The sequence below is a fragment of the Adelges cooleyi genome, unplaced genomic scaffold (genome assembly GCF_023614345.1).
Source record: "Adelges cooleyi isolate 19-005CV unplaced genomic scaffold, UGA_ACOO_1.1 ACOO_flye_CR_arks_rails_tigmint_CR_PRNA_247, whole genome shotgun sequence".
NCBI lineage: Eukaryota > Metazoa > Arthropoda > Insecta > Hemiptera > Adelgidae > Adelges > Adelges cooleyi.
The window spans coordinates 7,684,875-7,706,591 of record NW_026095912.1 but is presented as its reverse complement, the minus strand read 5'-3'; the positions used below and the strand labels follow the sequence as shown (position 1 = coordinate 7,706,591).

General features: G+C 32.7%; 1 protein-coding gene across 6 annotated transcripts in view; it reads right to left on the bottom strand.

Annotated features, from left to right (window-relative positions):
- LOC126837081 (chromodomain-helicase-DNA-binding protein 7) overlaps positions 1 to 13,649 on the bottom strand; it is a 32,284-nt gene extending 18,635 nt beyond the window's left edge. For 4 of the 6 annotated variants that reach the window (XM_050570837.1, XM_050570841.1, XM_050570840.1 and 1 more), the window contains exons 1-5: positions 12,858 to 13,649; positions 4,845 to 6,473; positions 3,504 to 3,877; positions 1,245 to 1,376; positions 17 to 1,179 (exon numbers count right to left, since the gene is read on the bottom strand). In XM_050570837.1, the coding sequence (XP_050426794.1) occupies positions 17 to 1,179; positions 1,245 to 1,376; positions 3,504 to 3,877; positions 4,845 to 6,369 (3,194 nt within the window). In that variant the 5' untranslated portion in view covers positions 6,370 to 6,473; positions 12,858 to 13,649. Of the gene's footprint in view, positions 1 to 16; positions 1,180 to 1,244; positions 1,377 to 3,503; positions 3,878 to 4,844; positions 6,474 to 12,298; positions 12,428 to 12,857 lie in introns of those variants that run through there. The other 2 variants (XM_050570839.1, XM_050570838.1) reach the window with 2 other exon arrangements.
- Between the last annotated feature and the right edge of the window lie 8,068 nt (positions 13,650 to 21,717).

Genomic DNA, 21,717 nt, shown 5'->3' with positions numbered 1-21,717 from the left:
AATAATAAAATAATACCTTGTTGCTTTAGACTTTCTAGGAGATCCTTCAGTAAGTGAATGAAGTGGAGGGGGCGGTTCTTCGTCTTCTGTAAAATTAAATACACTGGACTCTACAGGAGGTTCTTCTAACGCTTTAGGTGAAACTGGTGGTGAGACTTCAGGAATTAGTGTTGGCGGTGGAGGATCCTGATCACTGCCAGACCAACAATCACGTTCAAGAGATTGTGGTTCATTTAATTCTGCTGGAGATAACGATCTAGATTGATGAGAGTCAACAGATATTTTATCATTTTCAGGTGTTGCTGGTTTTTCAACATTTGGACTGGGAACCGGGGATTGACTATCAGTATTGTCATCTTTTTTCTCTTCAATGTAAGGCAATGGCGATTGTGCATTATACTCAGAAGGTGCTGGTGAGTCATCATTATTTTGTTCTACAGAAGGCGATTCAGCCTGGCTTATAGGCTCAGATGGAATTGGAGAATTAGCTATAATGGACTGTTGTTGTAATTGTTGTTGCTGCTGTTGTAGCTGTTCTTCCTGCTCGATTTCCGCATCCTCCTGTTGCTGGTGTTGCTCTCGAGTTAAGTGTTGTTCTTGTTGCTGTACATGTTGGTGTGGTTGTTGTTGATGTTGTTCAGGAGGCATTTGCATAGGTTGTTCAATGTGTCCCGTAGGTATCATAGGGTCTGTCGGATAGGGCACAGAATTAGGCAATTGTGGCTCCGATGCACAGGGCATGATAGGCTGTTGGACTGGTAGTTGTTGTAACTGTTGAGGTGGAGGTTGTTGGGGTACGTGCTGTTGTGGTGGCATTCCCATGGACTGCATGTGATGATGATATGCAGGGTCTGAATTATTATACATGGGTGGTTGAGGCATATGCTGTTCATGATGCATAGGATTTGGCGGCATTCCTAAGTGTGGCATATTAGAACCCATCATATGGTGTTGCTGAGCCATACCAGGACTCATATTCATGTGCATTGGCATCATTTCTTGTGGCACCATAGAATGAGTGGGCAGTTCGGGTTGTAAAACAGGAGGAGAAAAAGGCATCTGCTCTTGTTCTTGAGCCTTCTTTCTACTTTTTCTAGGTTTAGGCGTTCCTCTACCTTCGCCCGAAGCACTGCCTCTGCCTCTCCCTCGTCCTCTACCTCTTCCACGTCCTGAAGTCGCCTGGAATTATAATTCTTATAAGTCATGTACAACACAAATTAATGTTATTAATAATAATGTCATACCACAGGCACAGCTGGTTCCATGATTGGAGGTTGATACATTGGATTAACTACAGGACAATGAACACCGCCCATACATTGGTCATTTGCTTCATGTTGTTGCAAAATAGATATTCTTTCTTGTAAGTGGCTTATCTAAAAATATTGATGATAATAATAATAACAATAATTGACACAACATATAATTTATTCATGATGACCTGAAATAATTATTTTAAGTAATATACCGCGGTAGAAGACAAAGCAAGACTCGAAGTACTGAGATCTAACACAGAAGAAAAAAGACAAATGCTAGCACAAAAACAGAGAGCATGCAAACATATAATAAGAAGGGAAAAAAAAATCTGGGAAGAACAAAAAATAAAAACCATCGAAGAGGAATACCTGAATTCCCGCACCTTTTTTGGAATAACAAATGAGCTAACAAAAAAACGTAAACCAAGAACGATGATAATGAAGGATAGCAATAACGTACTGATTACAGAAGAAAAAAAGATTGCGGAAGAATTCAGAGAAACATTTAAACAGTTATTGGGAAAACCAGCGGACACAACCGAAGAGAGTATAACATACCTAACTGCAGAACCAGAGGATAAAAAACCAAGTCAAGAAGAAATAGAAGCGGCCATTAAAATTCTTAAAAATAATAAGGCCCCAGGAGAAGACTAGATCATGGCTGAACTCCTGAAGAACGGTGGACAAAAACTAACGCAGGAAATATGGGACCTATTAAAAGAAGAAGTATGGAAAACTGAAAGGATTCCACCGGAATGGAACCTAGCGATAATATGCCCCATATATAAAAAAGAGGACCCCATGGATGTAAAGAATTATAGAGGAATATCCTTACTTAACACCGCATACAAGATTTTATCGAATACTCTACTAAACCGATTAAGACCATACGCCAATAACATCATAGGAGAATATCAGAGTGGTTTCATGTCAGGCAGATCAACAATAGACCATATATTCACGCTTAAACAAGTAATAGAAAAGTACTATGAGTTCAACAGGCCGTTACACTTAATTTTTATAGACTTTAAACAGGCATATGACTCCGTACAAAGAGCAGAAATATGGAGATGCTTAAAGCTGTTAGGAGTCCCCTCAAAACTAATATCGATGATAAGAGTGAGTACGGAAGGATCAAGATGTGCAGTTAAATTTGGTCACGAAAAATCAGAAGAATTCCAAACAACAACAGGATAAAACAAGGTGACGCACTGTCACCAATACTATTTAACATCGTACTAGATATGGCAGTAAGGGAAGTACAAGAAGAATATCAAGGAATTAACTGCGGCCGAAACCTTCCATTACTAGCATATGGCGACGACGTTGTAATATTAGGCGAAAGTGAGCAGGGCATTCAAAAAGCAAAACTGCTGATACGAAGGGCAAAAAAACGGGGACTCAACATTAACGAGACTAAAACAAAATACATGCGAATCGGTAGGAACAAAGGTCAGATGCGAAATGCAGTTGGACTACAGGTCGGAGAATATATTTTTGAGGAGGTAGATGATTTTAAATATTTAGGCACTAACTTAAGTAGCACAAACGACAACCATGAAGAAATAAAAAAACGCATTACATCGGGAAACAAATGTTTTTACGCGTTCTCGGAGTTATTGGGGTCGAAGCTACTGTCAAAAAAATCAAAAGAACGACTTTACATAGTACTAGCTAGACCAGTGATAATGTATGCATGTGAGACATGGCCCACGACCCAAGGAGATGAGAATAGACTAGCTATCACGGAGAGGAAATTCCTTAGGAGGATTTACGGACCAAAAAGAAACGAAGACCAAACATACGAAATTAGGTCTAACAGAGAACTGCAGGAATTATTCGGAAAACCAGACATAATAGCGGAAATACGCCACAAGAGACTGAGTTGGCTTGGACATGTGCTAAGGGCTAAGTCAATAGCAAATGATGTATTAAGCTGGATTCCTCAGGGAAGAAGGCCGATTGGAAGACCGAAACAGAGGTGGATGGACAAAAATAAAAAAGAACTAAATCAACTTGGAATAGACAATATTATTGAAGCAGCTCTGAACAGAGACAGATGGAAGGAGATTTGTTTTGCAGCGATGGGCTATAATGACCTTTAAAGCTGGAAGAAGAAGAAGAAGAATATTATTATCATAAAATATCAACCATAGAGTTCATAATTAGCCTGCCTGGAGTGTAAACAATTCTAAAAAAAACCCTACTCAAAAAAACAAAAATTCTTTCAATTTAATAAATACATACTCTCATTTGGTGATCAGGTCCAGCGGGTGGCATACAATATAACTCTTGGAGTTGCTGTTGCAATGCAGCCATTTCTTGCTGGTGGCTAATAGGAGACGAATGATACATTCCAGGAGGCGGTGGCCCTCTATGATCATACATCGAAGCTTGTCCATGTTGCATCTGCTGGGGTGGATCGGATGGATGGCTGCTGATCATATCTTCCATTTTATTACCATTTTGATATTGTGACATTGAATCATTATACCCAATATTAGCAGCAGATGGCATAATACTATTAGATCCCATGTGATCAATAGAGCCCTGATTTTGATTGGTTTGTTGTTGTTGCACAGGTGGTATGCTGGTCTGCGGTTCTAAAGTTGGAGGCAAATCTATAAAAACAAAATTATTAACTATAAAATTATGTTTTTATGAAAAAAATTCTGAATTCAGTAAGACAAAAGTAATATTTAGTAATTTTCAGCAAATCATTTTAAAACAATACACTTTCCAAGAAAATATATAGTACTACAACTGTGTAAGGATATTTTTTATTTTAAAAATTTAAGAAGTAAAGTTTTTTTAAGTTTAAGTGTTATGACAAATATTTAAAAAAAAAATTTTGTCAATTTAAGAAAATACATCAATTTACGTAAATAAAGAAACTAGTGTAAAAACCTCCAAAAATTGAGCGTCTAATTGGAAGGAACATATAAGGGTAAAATATGAAACAAAAAATAGAAACCCGTGTTAATGCCTATATGACTTTCTGCAGCATTAGCTTTGTATAAAATAAAGTCAATTTTAACATGATCTTTAAATTATTCGTTCCACGCCGAAAAATTATTAATATTTAAAATCGTCCTCTTTGTCACCATAGAGAGAGACGTTTATAAATGGGATTTTCAAATACTAAAAATTTAACAAAACATATACTTATTTTTTTACAGACATTCTTTTGCTATGGAAAATAAAATGTTATTTATTTGGTACCAATACTTCAGGGAACAAATATATTAACAGACATCATGTTGCAAAGGAAAATAAGCAGCTGTTTTTGTGGAATAAACTTTTCTATTACTTCTACCTTAATATCAACAAATATTATAGAAAATAACAGTGTATTTAAATTTGTACTTGAAAAATCATTTTAAATAACAAGCTATATGAAAAAAAAAAAAAAAATGTTTAAAAAATATTGTTCAAAATTTTAAGTGGTATTTATTTCAAATAATTTATTATTTGTTTTAAATAAAAATTGCTCAGGTCAACTGCCTTTAATATTACATTTGCTCCAAAACATTACTGGAGATAGAAGAAAAATAAAATTGAATTACAGATATAAATAATTTAACTTACCCATATTAGACATGTTGTTCATGTTCATATTGCTACTTGAATTCGAGTTACTTTGCGATTTCGATGAATCTACATTTTGGTTATCCTCAGATGCTGACATGTTTGAGTATCCGGACATACTAGGGTCGTTTAAATTTGATGGAACCATTCCTCCGTTATGTGGAGTTCTTGGATTCGATTGCCAGTGCGGAGAAGTATTAGTCTGAAGACCTCCTCTGTATGACGGATACTCTGTAGGTTGGTTAGTGTTTACAGTCGGCATAACCATTTGTTCAAGCTGTTGAAGAGTACTTTGTTGGGTGTATGGTGATGGGCTTGACGAAGCTACAGCCTTAGGAGTTATCGCAGTAGCTGGCCTTGGGGACATAGTTTGAGCGGAATGAGGATGTGGAGAATGTGTCGATGGTTTGGCTGGTGACATTACGGGCCTAGGCGACATTTGCGGTCTAGGTGACATTTGAGGCCGCGGTGACATCTGGGGTGAAAGTTGGGGAAATTGTGCACGATATTGTGGTTGTGGACTTTCACCTTGAGAAGTATGAGATTTACTTTGACTATTACCACTAGGGGAACCGTACGATGGATTACTAGGTACTTCAATGCCTAAAGCTCTTTGAGGCATTTGTTGTTGTGGTTGTTGGGGTTGTTGAGATTGCTGTTGTTGTGGAGGTGGTTGTGTTTGCTGCGCAAAACCTGGATGTGTAGACATTTGAGACTGTAAATGGTTGTAATTTGAAGAACCTTGTGGGTTAGGTATTTCAGACATCTGCATTTGTTGCTGAGGATATTGTTGTATGTGATGTTGTGGCATACGTGTAGAACCTGTCGTAGTATTTTGTTGATGGCCATAACCAGTGTATCCAGGTGCAGAATTTGAGTACATCATATTCTGATAAGGAGGGGCCATCGACTGTTGTTGACTTCTGGAATAAGCACTAGAAGGTGCTTGATGTGAAGTCATCATCGGTACATATTGACCAGGTTTTTGTTGGGTTTCTTGATTGGGCTGTTGCTGATAGCTCATGTGTTGTCGATACGACGTTTGAGCTATATGAGGATAATGTCTGCTCATACCCGGAGCAGGATAATTCGACCAGGCTTGTAAAGCAGCTTGATCATTGTTTCCATACATGCCTCCAGCTGTATCTGAATAAGGAGAATACTGTTGAGGTCCAGATTGCCCTAAATTAGGTCTGAGACCTGAAGGCATCCTACTTGAACCATATGCAGACCCAGAATGATTAGAATGGAAATGATCCATGTGATTACCAGAGTTGTAATCAGGTGCACCTGGTCCTCCATTTCCTGGTGGTCCAAAAGATGCAAGTTTTTGTAATGGAGATTCCACTTGATGGCCGTGCATTTCTCCAGGCATCTGATACGGCTGCGATTGTGCATAACCGGCATTCGGAGGAGGTTGATTGCCACGACCTGCCACATCTGTAAAATTATCTCCTCCCAATTCAGGTAAGCCTTCCAACATATTTCCACCCACATCCTCTCCAAACAGCTCATATGAATCCATAGTCTCAAACCTGACTAACTACTGCTTTTTAGCAGATCTTCATTTGTGTCGCCGTCTGACATTGTTCGACTGCAAAGCGTTTGCACAATTCGAATTTACACTTCCTGTAGCATACAAAAATACATATATTTGTTACTATTAAACAATAATTTTTATTTTAAAAATGTTGCATAAACAAACTAGTTTTAAAAATATTCCCTATTTAAATTTTATTCAGTAAATCAAGGGAAAATGTACTGGGTATTCTATAGCTCTAATAGTAGTATAATGTTAAATTGAGTTTTTAAAAATCATACATATTTTAATTTAATTTTAAATAATAATACCTAATAAACAACAATTTAAGTATTTTATAACCATATATCAGTTGCCTAATTTTGAGTTTTGTTTGTAATTCTTACATAGTCTATCTGAACATAAAAGATGATGTATTAGTGGAATATGCTAAAAGGGTAAAAGTTATACGCTTACGACTACATCCATGCACATAAGTGAAATAACTTTTCCTCTTCTAGCATAAAAGTTTAAAATAAATAAATGGTACTTAATCATTTTTTTAAATTTTATTATTAAGGCAATACGTAAATATCTAACTATGTAATTAATATTTAATTACATATAAAATAATCTAAATACTGAGAATAAAAATACTTTAAATAGGGTCATGTGATATTTTTCAAAAAACTTGGCTATAAAATGGATAGTGTCCGATTTGCTAGGTGTCACGTCTTCTAATAAAAACTAAATATACCTATTAAATGAAAAAAAAACTACACATTTTCATTGTAATAAGTTGAATTAGGAATTTTAAATGTCTAATTGATTTTGATGTGTGAAGTATTTCATAAAACATAAATGTTCTAATGACAAATAATATGTCAAATGTGTAATGCCCATAAGTTTTTTGACTCTGCCTTTGTTCAAAAAAAATTTAAAAAAATATAAGGAATATTTGTAATAATTTTCGATTATTATAGAAACATTATAGATTTAATAGTAAAGAAACTATTAAAAATAACTATAGGTACCTAATAAAATTTCAAATTTTACATTTACATTACAAGAGGGTTGCCTAGTATAAAAAAAAAATTTTAATTATTTAAAAAAGAATAATTTAAAGATTATATCCTTGAAACATTATTTAGCATATTAAATTATGAGTGTGATAACATAACACTGTCTATTAGTTTTTCCTATTTTAAAATTTAATCGCAATTTTGTCAAAATCTCTTTTCCCCAACTGGCGTACACAATAGAAAGTATTTGACCTATTAAAACTTATTGTAGACATTTTCTTTTAATTTATGAAAAGCATTTTTAGATGATATTAAAAATATTGTAAAATATAAAATATTAGTTAAACATTTTTTTTTGTTAAAATACAGAATTGAAGTAAACAAAAATTACTTAATATGATATAGTAATAATATTTGAAATGCAGTTTCATTCCCACTACTCCCAAAATATGTTGTGTTAGGCATGGCTTTTGGTTCACAGACATTGTGTGCTCGAGGCTTTTATTTTATAAAGTACAAACGGCTGCAGCGGTGCCTTTGCCTTGATTGTAAGACTATGAGTTGTGGTCATTTTATAAAAGCGGTTAACGCTTCCCCAGACCACTGCAGCCAATACTATTTTTATCAAGAAATATATGGGAATATTACTGCTGTATACAATAATATTACTTATTGTACAAGCGTAAAAATATATTAAGCTGTTCTTTTATCGTAACTTGTATTCACTTTTTTTACTGCAGATACCTGATGGTCTTTTGATGTTTAAATCCAGTGCAATAAAATTATACATTGTATTAGTGTGTTTACCGTTTTGTTTATATGTGTTTTGAAATATTAAAATTAAAATTAATAAAAGATAAAAGTAATTGAGTGCTATCAAGTTTTATAACATTTTATAAATATGCACCACCAACTATTTTACTCACGAGCCGCCACTGGTAAAATCAATACTTAGGTTTAATTTCATAATATCAAAAAAAAAAATATTTTTTTATGAATACAATAAATTTATATTACAAATTTCAGTAGGATTGGTTTTTTTTTTTTTTGGCTGCAAAAAGTTTCAAAATTTACTTTATTGTAAGCTTGTCACATCAAGTTTTTCTCTTTATAGTAAAGCGATTTTAATTACCAACATAAATAAAAACTATATAATGAATACAAATTTTTCATTTCATAGCACATCTCATAGAACAAAACCAACAATCAAGATAATGCTTTATGCATGGCATCACATAGATCATTATTATTATCAGCATTTACTTACTTATAATCAAAAATAATCTAAAGAAAATAATGGTTGTTTTACCTAACCTGTTCTTAACAATTATATTACAGGTTTTAGGTATTGTGAAAATAAAGGAGGAAACTGATGCAATTTAAGCTAATATTTTTTTTAATCTACGTTGTAAGGTAAAAAAGCCTATAAAAAAATTATAAAATGACTTTTAAAATATACATAAAAATGATGTTCAAAATCATATATCAATGTTGCAAGTTCTTTATAAAAATGTTTAATAACGGTAGATAATGAAATATATTTTTATTTTTACTAACAAAAATGTTCTAATAATTGTTTTAACCAGTTAGGCTTAATATACGAATATCGAATAATTTTAGTATTGTTAAGCTATACTTAATTTTAAAGCTATAATGGTGAGAATAGCCATAAATCCAACCACATAAAACAATTTTTCATTAAAAAGATTTAAAACTATCTCTGTTCCATCAAATCCAATAAATTCTCAAACAATTAAAATTTTTTCTTAATTTTTTGTTTTAATCTTAAACATAACCAACAAACAAATTGAAACTATTCTTTTTATAGCATAATTCTATTTTAGTGACCTGTCATTGAACACAAACCTTATTTCAATCAAGAAAAGTAAACTCAAGTACAATTAATTACTATGTTAAGAATTATATAATAAATTATTAGAAAAAAATAAGATATAAAAAAATGCATATTAAAAAAAAAAAGTAGTAACTCTTTTTCTCCCTTATTGTAAAAAAAAAACAAGAGAAAAAAGTCTACATTAGACATACTTCAACTACAAAATGTTTGCTTAGTGTCATAATAAATATTGAATAATAAGTAAATATATAAAATAGAAAAAGTTATCAAAAATATTAATATTTGTAGAATAGATACTTATTACCCATATGAAACATGACATACAAGTAAACACTAAACAATTCAGATACAGAAGCATTTTCTTTGTTTGACTACTATTATAAAGTTTTACTCAAAATGTCTAAAAAAAACATACAATTTTCTTATTGAACATCAAATAAAGAATAATTGTATGTCAGAGGCTAATGCCTCTAAAGGTTCATCATCATAATATAATAGGCTAAATAGGCCTGATGGCCCAACACTGTGATCATGAGATGGTTTCTTGAAGAATTCTCTATTTAGGTGGTCACTGAGGGAAATTGGAGCTCTTTTTTACGAGACAATTTCTCGCCAAGCAAATTGAGCGTCCGTGATTGATTGTCAAACCAGTAACAGAGAGCGACAAACAACTACGCCACTTAGCCACTCAACCTCCATACATCAGACACCACATCAACGTCAATTTATTCCTAACATTTAATTTTCTAATTCTAACATAATAACATCAATTCAATTATATCACTATATGTCTAATTAAATAAAAGTTCCCATAATAGGTTGACAAATATGCTCTAATATTAGAATATCAAAAATTTTAATTCAATAAATTTATTTTACTACAACTTCAGTATAACGTTATAATACTTTGACTATCAATTATTTCCATCTGAGAAAAAGCTACACCTTTTTAACTAACACTATTTGGCTGTACTACAATTTCAGTAGTCTAATTAGGGACTTATAATGTCACCTCCAAAAACAAATAATAATAAGATGACCAATTTGAAAAAATATTTCTCCATTTGTAATACTTTATTAGTTGAAAACCTCTCAAACGTAACACCCGAAGACCAGACTCGAGTTCCAACCGCTACCAAGGCATAGAAAAAACATTGATAATGAAATCATTTAATTATATTAAAACGAAAATAATGATGCCCTAGTTACTATATATATTTTTATAGTACTTTAGCTCATAGCCCTAGTACTTTAATTAAGTACTAGGACCTAGTACTTAATTGAATATATAGTCTTTATTGAATAAAGTAAGGCTTTTTGTTTTCTACTATATAATACCTTAAGTCGAAAGAATTATCATTTTTGAACATCTGAATGAATTTTCAACTATTTGTTTAGTTACAAGTTGAAAACATCAAAGCGTTAATGAGAAAAATAAATAGGTATTGAAGTCGTATAAATCATTTTCATTTCACAAATGTTTATATTAGCTCCTTACCTGGTTGGATGAACCAAAATTTAATGTGAAATATTATTTATTGTACCTACATGTTTTATAAATTTATTTCTCTGTATTATTGAATTAAATTATTGATATTCACTATTTGTATTTAACTATTTATATTCACAAAAATAGAATAAAATGTAAAATATTTTAAACATTAGTTATTCACTAAATAATTTTTTTTTTTAAAGTGTTATTTATTTAATAATATTTATTTAAAGCTTATAATTTATAAATATCAACTGTTAGGTTAATTCTATGTGTTTAATAAGTGTAGAACAAAATAATCATCAAATCTAAAATTCTAAAAAATACTTAAAATATGTTTGTGCATTTGGACAAAACAATTTAAGTAAGTTAATATAAATTTTAAATCTCAATTAAACGAATTGTTAATTAATAATATCTAGTATTTAATTTTAATTGATACTATACATAAATCATACATTTTTATTGTTCAAATGTTCATTACCAACTGTCATGTGATATGTCACATTAAAGTTAAATATGTAAAAACGCAAAAATATAATAAAATAGTTTGTTTCCATAACATACGTGCAAGACACTAAAAAGATTAAAAAGTGAACAATAACAATAACGCATAATTTTCTTCAACGTGAATTTAATAACTATAAGTTACAACTTAATTCATTTATCAAAATTGTTTTAAATTTTCATTTTAATGGTATAATTTTAATTGTAAAATTTAATTAGTTCAAATTTATTTATTTATTCGTAAGACATTAGTTCGAATAGGACACTTATAATATTATGTAATAATATAAAACTAAAACATAATATTTGGTAAAACTGTAAAAAAGGACTAATTTTAACAGAAATGTACATTTTTATTTATCGTTTTCAATAATGAACATTCAGTTAAAATAAAAAAAATTTTGCCGGTTTTAATTTCATTTTAACCCTAAAAGGTTGGCACTTGTATACCTAGTATTATGCTATCATTACTTAGATCGAACATAAACCTATATTTACTGTTTATTTCTATAGTTTAAATACCTTCTCGCTTTGCAACGAAGCTAAAACTATAGCTACTATTACTATGAAACAAAATAAGAAAGGTCATTAGCAAAAAACTTTGTTATTAGGTCGATTTTTATAAGAGTGTGGCTCATCTTTAGACATTACTTATATATTGAATGTAAACAATAAACATTTTATATGTATAACGACGTTCGGGGTGACCAATATTAATTCTTCGAGACGATAACGAAAATGAAATTCTTAAAACAAATCGAGTAGTGCTAAATCGCTTATGATAATGATTAGGATGGTCGTCAATGGACATTGGGGCGGCATCAAATTTGGCTGGGTGAAAATGTGTATTATGGTGTACCCACTACCACCCACATACTTGTTAGCATAACAACATTAGCAATTGTATCATTATCGGCTGCAGTATCAACCGTATTCGAAAATTGAACAATTCCAAAAACATCTAGACAGAAGGTTGGGTGGGGGGGGGGGTGTATGCCTCGGACACTAAAACCGAACACGATCGCACTTAAACCGATATATAAACGTGGTGGGTCTTACCTATAGTTTACAAAACGGACAGGGCTCGTCTTGCGTTGCGACATTGTTGTGTCTCACCAACGTTGATAAACAAACTACCGTGGAACCGCACACGCACCGCCACCACCGCCGCCGCCACTAGTCACTACCACGCCGCCACCAAAACGGCGACGGCGACGACGTCAGGACGCTTCACGGCGATGGCGTTCGTTATCACTGTCCCGAGCAACCCCATGTAATATAACGCCTATTGCGATATTGCTAATTGTTGAAATATGTAAATGTCGGATGTAAACAAAAACAAACGATCAAACCAACGTTCCGAATACTAATTACAGCTATGAATTGTGATGGAGGCGGCGGCGGCGTCGTCGTCGGCGATTTCAGAGAACGCGCGGACGATAACGAAACGGGGGGGATGCTATGCGCGTCTACAACAAAACGGGTAGCACTTGCCAATGATGGTTATTATTTTATAGGTGCACATACTAATACTAATACTAATAACAACAATAATGATAATGAGCTCTATTGTTATAATAATAATAATAAACGCAAGACCGAAAATCGGCCGACTTACCGGTAGCGGTTGTATCATTTGGCGATCACGTCATATCGTCGGCGTGCAAATTGATAATAATAATAAAAACAATTAATGTAAAAAACGAATAGGGAAAAAATAATAATAAAACGATGACGGTCGTTCGGTTCTCTGCTTTGTGCGGGGCAGCTGCGATTTCTGCGTGCCGTTGCCGGACGATGACCACATACAATAGTTATTATCACACGCGAAAAACAATATAAATACAAATTTGCGGTTCACGTAAACGCGACTGCAGCGGCGGCGGCGGCGGCGTCGACGGCCACGACACTTTTACCGGAATAACGGCGGCTGCTGCTTATTCTTCTTCTGTTGCACGGGGTAAAACGATACGTCATGTTATTTCGTTGTATATATAAATATAAATTATGTTATATACACACAAAACGATGATATCGTGCGAGTGTGTTATTGTATATTATATACATGTAAATATAGCGTTATATTATGTTATTTGTGCGAATATGATAATATTATATCGTCGCGGCGGCGTTGCTCTATAATATTTATTTGTTCGCGTTGATAAGTGTAAATACGATTTCTTCTTTTTTTTTCAATATTTTAACAACAATCTTCTATAATCAGCGCGTACACACATACACGCACACACACACACACACACGTACACAACTATACACGACGCACTCGCACACAGACTTGTACGGCGGCGACGGCGGTGTAAACGAACGGAAAATCGGTACGTCGGCGGCGGCGGCGGCGGTATCTACTTCAGACTCGTACCGCGGTGCTGCACGACGGACGACTGTGGCGGAGGCGACGACGAGAGTGAGTGAGAGAGGTGTGTGCGTGAGAATGAGTTTGGAGAGAGAGAGAGCGAGAGAAGGGAAGCGAATAAAATAACACCAAACGACTATAATATTATTATTATTATATGAAATTATATTATATATAATAATAATACTCTATGTGTACATATATAAATATATGATGAATTTTAACTATCTAATTAATTTTGATTTTTCGTTAAATTTTCTTGTCTCGATTTTTTTTCTCGATAATATATTTTATTATCATTCATTTATATTTTCATTTCCACCACAATAATATAATCCTCGGGCAATTCACACACACATACACACGCACGCGCTCTATACACACATTCACATAGACGATCGGCACGGTTCGTCGTCGTCGTTGCGTCCGTCCGCCGTCGTCGTGATCGTGAGGTTTGCCCGCACGCGTGCGTTCCGGTCACCGTCTCGCCCCGCGCGCGCCCTACGGTTAGCGAAAGGGGAAACGTGTGCGACGGTATATCCGCGTTAGCGGCCAGAGGGGGAGAAACACACACACACGTCAACATTGTATCTTGGACAGCAACGGCGGTGCGGGCGACTCGTGTAACGGCCCGAATGATTGGTCGTCGTCGGCCGGTTACAACGACGGCGGCTCGGGGACGCGGGCCAATGGCGGACGCCGTTAGGTCAGCTGGTTGCGGGACAATCATTTGACCAATAACACACATATAATCTATATATATATATGTATATATAAAATAATAATATAATACTACGGTATATCGTCGCCGCCGTCGTTTCTGACCACAATCGTGTTTTTACACACGACGGTGTCTCGCCGGCCCCAACGACACTCGTAATACTCTGTTGTATTAAATATTATCGTTGCCGGTTCCTCTGTGTGTACGCCGGGCTAACAACCCCTCTTCACCCCTCCCGTGCCGGCTTCCTCAATCACCCGTCGTTTGCAATTGCTATTAGCTCGCGTCTCGTCCCTTTTATGAAAATTATCTGCACTCGGAACATAATATAAAATTATATGGAGGATGACTGTGTAGACTGTAGTGGCATCGATATACGTCTATTCTGTATTGGGCCGCGTTTATATTAGATTTATTCGTCCCTATTTCTAATTTCCCCGATTTCTGCAGAGAGAATAGGTCGAGAGGAGATGATTTGCCGGATTTCGGCAAACTGGCAATATTATTATTCCATAACGAATCTGGCGACTTTGAAAAAATACGGTAAAAAAGTAAACGTCCGACGGAAGGTGGCTCAGAATCCATTCAACTCGTCGTCGAACGTCGTTACGCCGTACGGGTTTAATTGATTTGTGTCAGTGCTGTCAATTGTACGGAATTGCAATTTCGGCGTCCTCTGCTGCCGCCGCCACCGCCCGCCACGCCGTTCACGTTTGTTTTCTATCCGTGCATTTTTTTCGCGGCTTTCCATTGGCCGGTGATAACGGCCGATCGCCGCCGCCGCCGGCCGACCCGCAGCCTGCGATGACGCTTCCGAATTGGCGATATTTTCCCCGTCGTCCGTTATCGATAGGACCGCGGTAGCCGGTGGCGGTGTTCATTGATTATTTTATTATTAAATTATGTACACTAAATAATCACCCGCACACACCACATACACAATCGATTGACGTCAAACCCTCCCCTCTAACCATCCCGTCACTCCATCGTTCGGTTTTCGGTTGTCAAGCGAAAAGCGTATCGTTCGTTTTTTGTTTATCGCAAATATTCATTCATATTGAAGTTCAAAACTACCCCCAGTAACCGCATATACATTGTATAGGGTGTGTATATATATTTTACGTTATGTATATATATATATATTATACACACACAACTGATAAACCGCCCTAACCGATGAAAAAAAACGGTTTTATAGGTATGAAAATTTAACATTTAGTGAAAACCCATATACGCTACGCATCTTCAATTAAGAATAAAATACCCAATATAAACAAATTATTATTGCATATCCCTGAACATTCATAGGCCTAATATCGCAGAATTTCAACTTGTACAAACCCGATTTGACAGCCTCCGAGAATAAAAGTTATGGCCGGGTCTATTTCACAGTTTTTATAAATTTAGTACTTACCTACGTAATGTAAAAGTAAATTTTCCAGAAGGTGCAAAATAGTATGTTTTTAGAGGCCCCTTTACACATTTTATGGGAGTGCGCAGGTGCTCTGCTGAGTTTATGCCACCGCAGGGATTAAACAAATATATGTATATTTTACGTATTTGTTAGGTTAGGTTAGGTCTTGGGATCTAAAAGAGCCAATGTCAATGTTTGACGAAAATGAAGTTAGACGCCTTGTAAACAGTGTCGTGCTAACCGCATTATAAGTATCCCAGGACAACCGCTTTTAGCAATTCTCTGAAATTGCATTTACCCCCTTCACCGTCATTTTAATAAAATTGACATATCATTAATTAAAGCCGGCAGCCACTTTCCGCCCTAAGGCAAGTCCTTATTTTAAGTTTTGTAACATCATTTTTAGTGTTAAGTATTTTTAACAAATTCTTAAAAAATCATACCTCAATACTCATAAACGGTTTAAGATAAAAAAATCAAGGTTCCATTTTAATAAGTACCCATTTAGTGTAAAAAAAAAGTGATACCTATGCAAAATTCAAATATAGTACGCGTGACGTCAGATGTACTAACGTTTAATATAATAATTAATGTGTATGTTACAAGGGTTAGGGTGGTTATTAATTTTATGTAAAACTTATTTCTCTAAAAACAATTGCAATTTTGTAGTTTTTTGTGTTTATTTTTTATAAGGAGGAAAGATACAATTCTATATATTATATCTATGATATATAATAATATTTTAGATATATATATATATATATACACATACTATATAGGTATAATATAATTTATTATACCCAAATATCTTATGCTAGTTAATAAAATTGTAGGTACTGTATTATTTGTTCAGATATTACAATTTATTTTCTTACTCATTTTACATATTTACTGTTTTTGTACTACATTGCGTATGTCTCAAAAGTCACGTGCGGTCCTAAGTATTTTAAAGTTAATTTAGCTTGAATAAATTATATTGACTTAATTTCTGGTAAAAAGATAGTTTAAAGAATAAAGGTTTGAAAATAATTTGTCGGTAGTGGAATTTAAATGCATACTATTTTGTGCGTCACTGGACTTACTATTTGATATTAAAATTTATATTTAAATTGCTAAACCTATTCTTATTTAAACCTTTAGTTTGCAGCTATTTACGTCTCGTTGTAAAGAAATACCTATCACGATTTGCTTGAACTACTTAAGTTCAATATATAATAATAAGAAATATTTGATTAATATAATGGTATATATAGATGTATTTTATTTCATGTTCCAAAAAAAAAAAACGTTAAATTACGTTGTACATTATTATTGACATTTAGAGAATAACACTATAAACTAAAATTTGTTTAGGGAGTAGTTGCTAAGCCGAGGGGGGTGGGCTTAATCTGGCTTAATAGAAGTTGTGCTTTTTACGTCTTATTAGTTATTTTATATGTTACTCGAGTTTTTATATTATTTTAATTGAAAGTCTAAATAAAATAATCTAGTCAAAACACTACACGATTCTTCTCAGATATTTATGCCTAGTAAATTTTGCACTTATGACATGACTTATGTACTAAAAAAACTTGAACTATCTAATTGAGCAATATCCAATAACCAATAGGATAGTTACCTAATTAAAATGTTTTGAGGAATGTGTTTACTGCGTTTAGTTCGGTGAACTAGAGGAACTAAGAACTTGAGGGGGTAAGATTATCGAACAAACAAATTCAGTTAAAATAATATCCATCAATCTTATATCTATTTTGTAATTGGTTCTATTGATCAATTATTATCCGTTTATTAATAATTCAGATAAAACAACGATTTGTTGGTTTTATCACATTAATTCATAGGCCACCCGATAGGTGGCATTAGTGAAGTCTGTGCTTTTGAGGATTTCCACTTGTCCACAATACCCACGCCAATGTCGAAAGCGACTCCCATCCCGTCGGCGGTCGGCCGTCACTGATTCGGCGCTACCAAGGCAATAAATTAGGGGGAGGGACCACACTGCATGTTTATTGACCATATATACCACTGGGAAAGTATAAGATATGGGTATCTAATTACTTCACAGATACCCACATGGCAGAATAGAACGCTAAAAAAATAATTTTGCGACATGCGCTTACGCGACTTTCAAAAGGCAAAAGGGGAGCACCGAGCATCGATTTGCCAATATAGATGTCAGCTAAATGCATGTCTATAATAAAGCCTACATCGTGTAGGTGTAACATGGGGTAGATAGGAGGAAGTAGTGAATAGATTGGGGTGGAGAGTATAGTCTTTTTCTGTGAGAGTAACTGTTTTATAATAAGTATAACGGTAAAACTGTGCAAGTTGTATGTTTTATTAAAAACAAACAGCTGTTTAACATCCTCTTATTCCCTATTTTAACTTGCTACTAGGCTATACCTGAATACCTCGCATGTGGTAGCGCAAATAGGGATTAGGAAAGCATCCTCTTGACCCTTCCCCCTCGAAATGCCTTCAAGTCCACCGAAAAAATAATCGAGTGTATAATACGGGTACTATTTACTTTTTGATTAGATAATAAAAATAAGTATGTATTTAAATCGCAGTATATTTATAAAGTATAAAACGAGCAAGGCATACTTAGGCAGTATTGACAAAGAGATTGTATTCAATATGGAAACATAGTGCATACAACATTTTACAAGCATTTAATTATTTTTGTGTGTTATAAATTATAAAGATATTAACAATAATAAAAGTTTGGCATAATATTATGTTTTTAAAAATATGTATAAGGATACTTTCAGGACAGAACATAAAAGAAAGATTTATTGATTAGATTGTACAACAAAATTTAACTATTTTTAGAACAAAAACCAAATAAATATAACTTTTTTTCCCCTAAGAATTCCCCTAATCGTACTTCGAATTATTTTTTTAGAATATTTACAAAGTTTTGAAAAATAGCGTTTTGTGATATTTTCAACGCAAGTTTTGCACCAAGATGGACAGTAACTTCATAAGAAGTCAAAAGTTGTTGTAACTACATTCTGTATAGTTTTAAAACTAAAAAGTTGTTTTTTGTTTTAAATAACTAATAAGTTTAATGAGCATTGAGCACATTTAAAACTGAAAATTTTGTTGAAAAACTTAAAGCGTTATATTTTTAAAAGGTAAGACAGAAGTTATTATTATAATTTATTTAGTTGAAATTACTTATTGGAAGGTTCAACACAAAAGGCAGTTTTCTACTGTTTCAAGTTTTTCTGTAAGCCAAGGTTCTTGTATTCTAGGAACTTTAAAATAAAATAGATATAAAAATTAAAAAAATTTGAATTCAGCGGAAAAAATTCTAAAAAAGTTGAAATATTAAAATTTTTCTCTAATTTTGAATTCTACTTTTTAGGACGGGCTTATTCTTCTATAATGAGCTATAAGTATGTAGCTCAGATCTTAAGTCTTAAACAAAAATTGGTTTAACTAATTAAGTTCATTTGATATGCAATATGAAGTACCGTGATACTCAAATTAAACTTATACGATGAACAAATTTACAATATTTCAAATAACTATCAATTATTCGGTCAGAAATTGAATTTCTCACAAACACTGCTTAGTTAATACTTATTAATAAGATATTGAAAACATTTTTATAATTAATAAAGTATTTTAAAAATTTGTTTTTAAACACTTCTTCTATGATATTAAGTTTCTGACCAAAATATGAGATATCAGATACTTATAAAACATCGCCATTTTTTTTTTCCAACATAGAATTTAATTTAATTATAATATAATAACTGAAATGAGTTCTTTAATTATTGTATAACGTAATTTTTTGTTCGTAGCAGTATGTTTCAAAATAGTGTCCTTTAGACTAAACATATTTTTTTCAATCGAAATAAACTTTAAAATATTAAAAGAGTAAAAATAACATTTTAATTGGTTGTAAAAGACCAACCCTTTTCAAGACAGGAAAAACAAAAATTGAACATTTTACGCGAGTTGTTCTTCTCTGGAAAATAGATGTAATTATTATTAAAACTGTCATTTTGAGAAAGACTAAACCGATGAGATAAATATTTACTGACACTTAAAGAACATTTGACCGAAATCCATTTTAGAATAAATATTGTCGTATACAATTTATGTTTTGCTTTAAATAAATGGCATATTATAAATTGGCTTTTAAAGCCAACCACTGCGTAGTAATAACGTAAAGATTTGAAAGCTTTTTGCTACTAATCGTTTGCAATTTTCTTCGTTTCTTTTCCCAATAATTGTTAGTCGGTCGTTATTCGTACGTAGAATTTTGTTTTTTCTGGGACGGATTCGTCTTTAAGATCTGAAGTTCAAATTGCACTTATCCATTTATTTAACACTCATTTTTTAAAATGTTAACTATTCGGATATACCTAATATCTGGTAGCTTAACTTAATATTACGAGTAAAATCAAAAGTCGGCGATATCGGATATAGGTACATATACTTTATTAATTCAAATAAAATATCTTTTTGAGACTAATATATTCTATGGTTTAAAGTATGCGATTTTGTTTACGGAGAATATGCTCTAATTAATATGTCATTGAATGGATATTAATATTTTTTAAACATTGACAGATTCGATGCTCTAAAACCGGAAACTATAAATAAAATATAAATTACGTGCACAATAAATATCCAATTAATGTAACGTACAAATAAATCATTAAAGGCAAATTATATAAAGAATTGACGTTTACAGATATCTTTTTCTTATTGGACTTTAGATATATTACGTATATTAAAAAAAATAATTCATAACCACATTTATATCACAAAAATGTATAAGACATTACATTTAAGCAATATTAGTTAGGTAATTTTCGAAGTGACACAACTCGTCAGATTGCAGTTAATCTGTTTGTTTTTTTATAATCCTTAAACAATAGGTACCTATGACTAGTTTACAGACTTAAATTATTGTAATCAATGTAGAATAGGTACCTAAGGGCCGAGTTGGTAACGTATTTTTTTGAAAGCATCTACTATGATATTTGACTTCGCCTATTATTTTTAAAATTAATCTTGATTTATCGGTGTCGATCTTCAAGTATATACCCAATTATATATACACATATATTATTATAATAGTTCAACACCTAACTATTTGTTCTTTGTTAGATATTATCGCGCGTTTTCCTCAATTTAGTGTGTACCTATGTCTTAAAAAAACATTCAGTATATAATCAAAATTATCTTCTAAAGTAATCACAAGTCACTTGTTGGTATTTCCGTCGCTACCACTCGGCAGCTGTATTAAATAAACATTTTACTGTTGTACTCATTTAACATTTCAATCAAACATATTATACATGACACTTGCCTAGATAAATATTTGTTTATACGTCTTATGTGGTCTCTTGTGTTGTAATAATATAATTACAACACAGAAAACTTAGGTGTACTATAATAAGCGAAATTATTATTTGTGATAATCATGATTCATGTTGGATGAATAGAGAAAGTTTTTTATTTTATTTTAATACCTGTAAAACCTTAAGAGAACGAAATATAATGTGTGGAAAAGATAAGTAAATTGAAACCAACAACGCAACTAAGTTAAAGTTGTTTTAAAATTTTGATCAATATAAAAAAAAACAAATTTTTTTTGGCGGACTAAGTTTGCTTCTGTTTTTTGAATTATAAAATAGTATTTTCTCTTGCAACACGTTCACAAATAGTTTATTTGTAATAAGTCGTGAAATTTGAGAACCTAAAATTTGACTTTTAGATTGTTATTTTTTTTAATTCACTATGAATCAAATGAACAAAATTTATTATTGCAGTTAATAGCTGATTTTTGTATTATTGGAGTATCCAAATATGATTTACTTAACATAATACAGATTACTATAACTTCAAACACAATATCTACAATTAAGCAAAGTACATATCTGTAATAAAATTAAACAAATTATAAAATAATATGTCATATGATTGGATATTTCCAATAGTGGAAA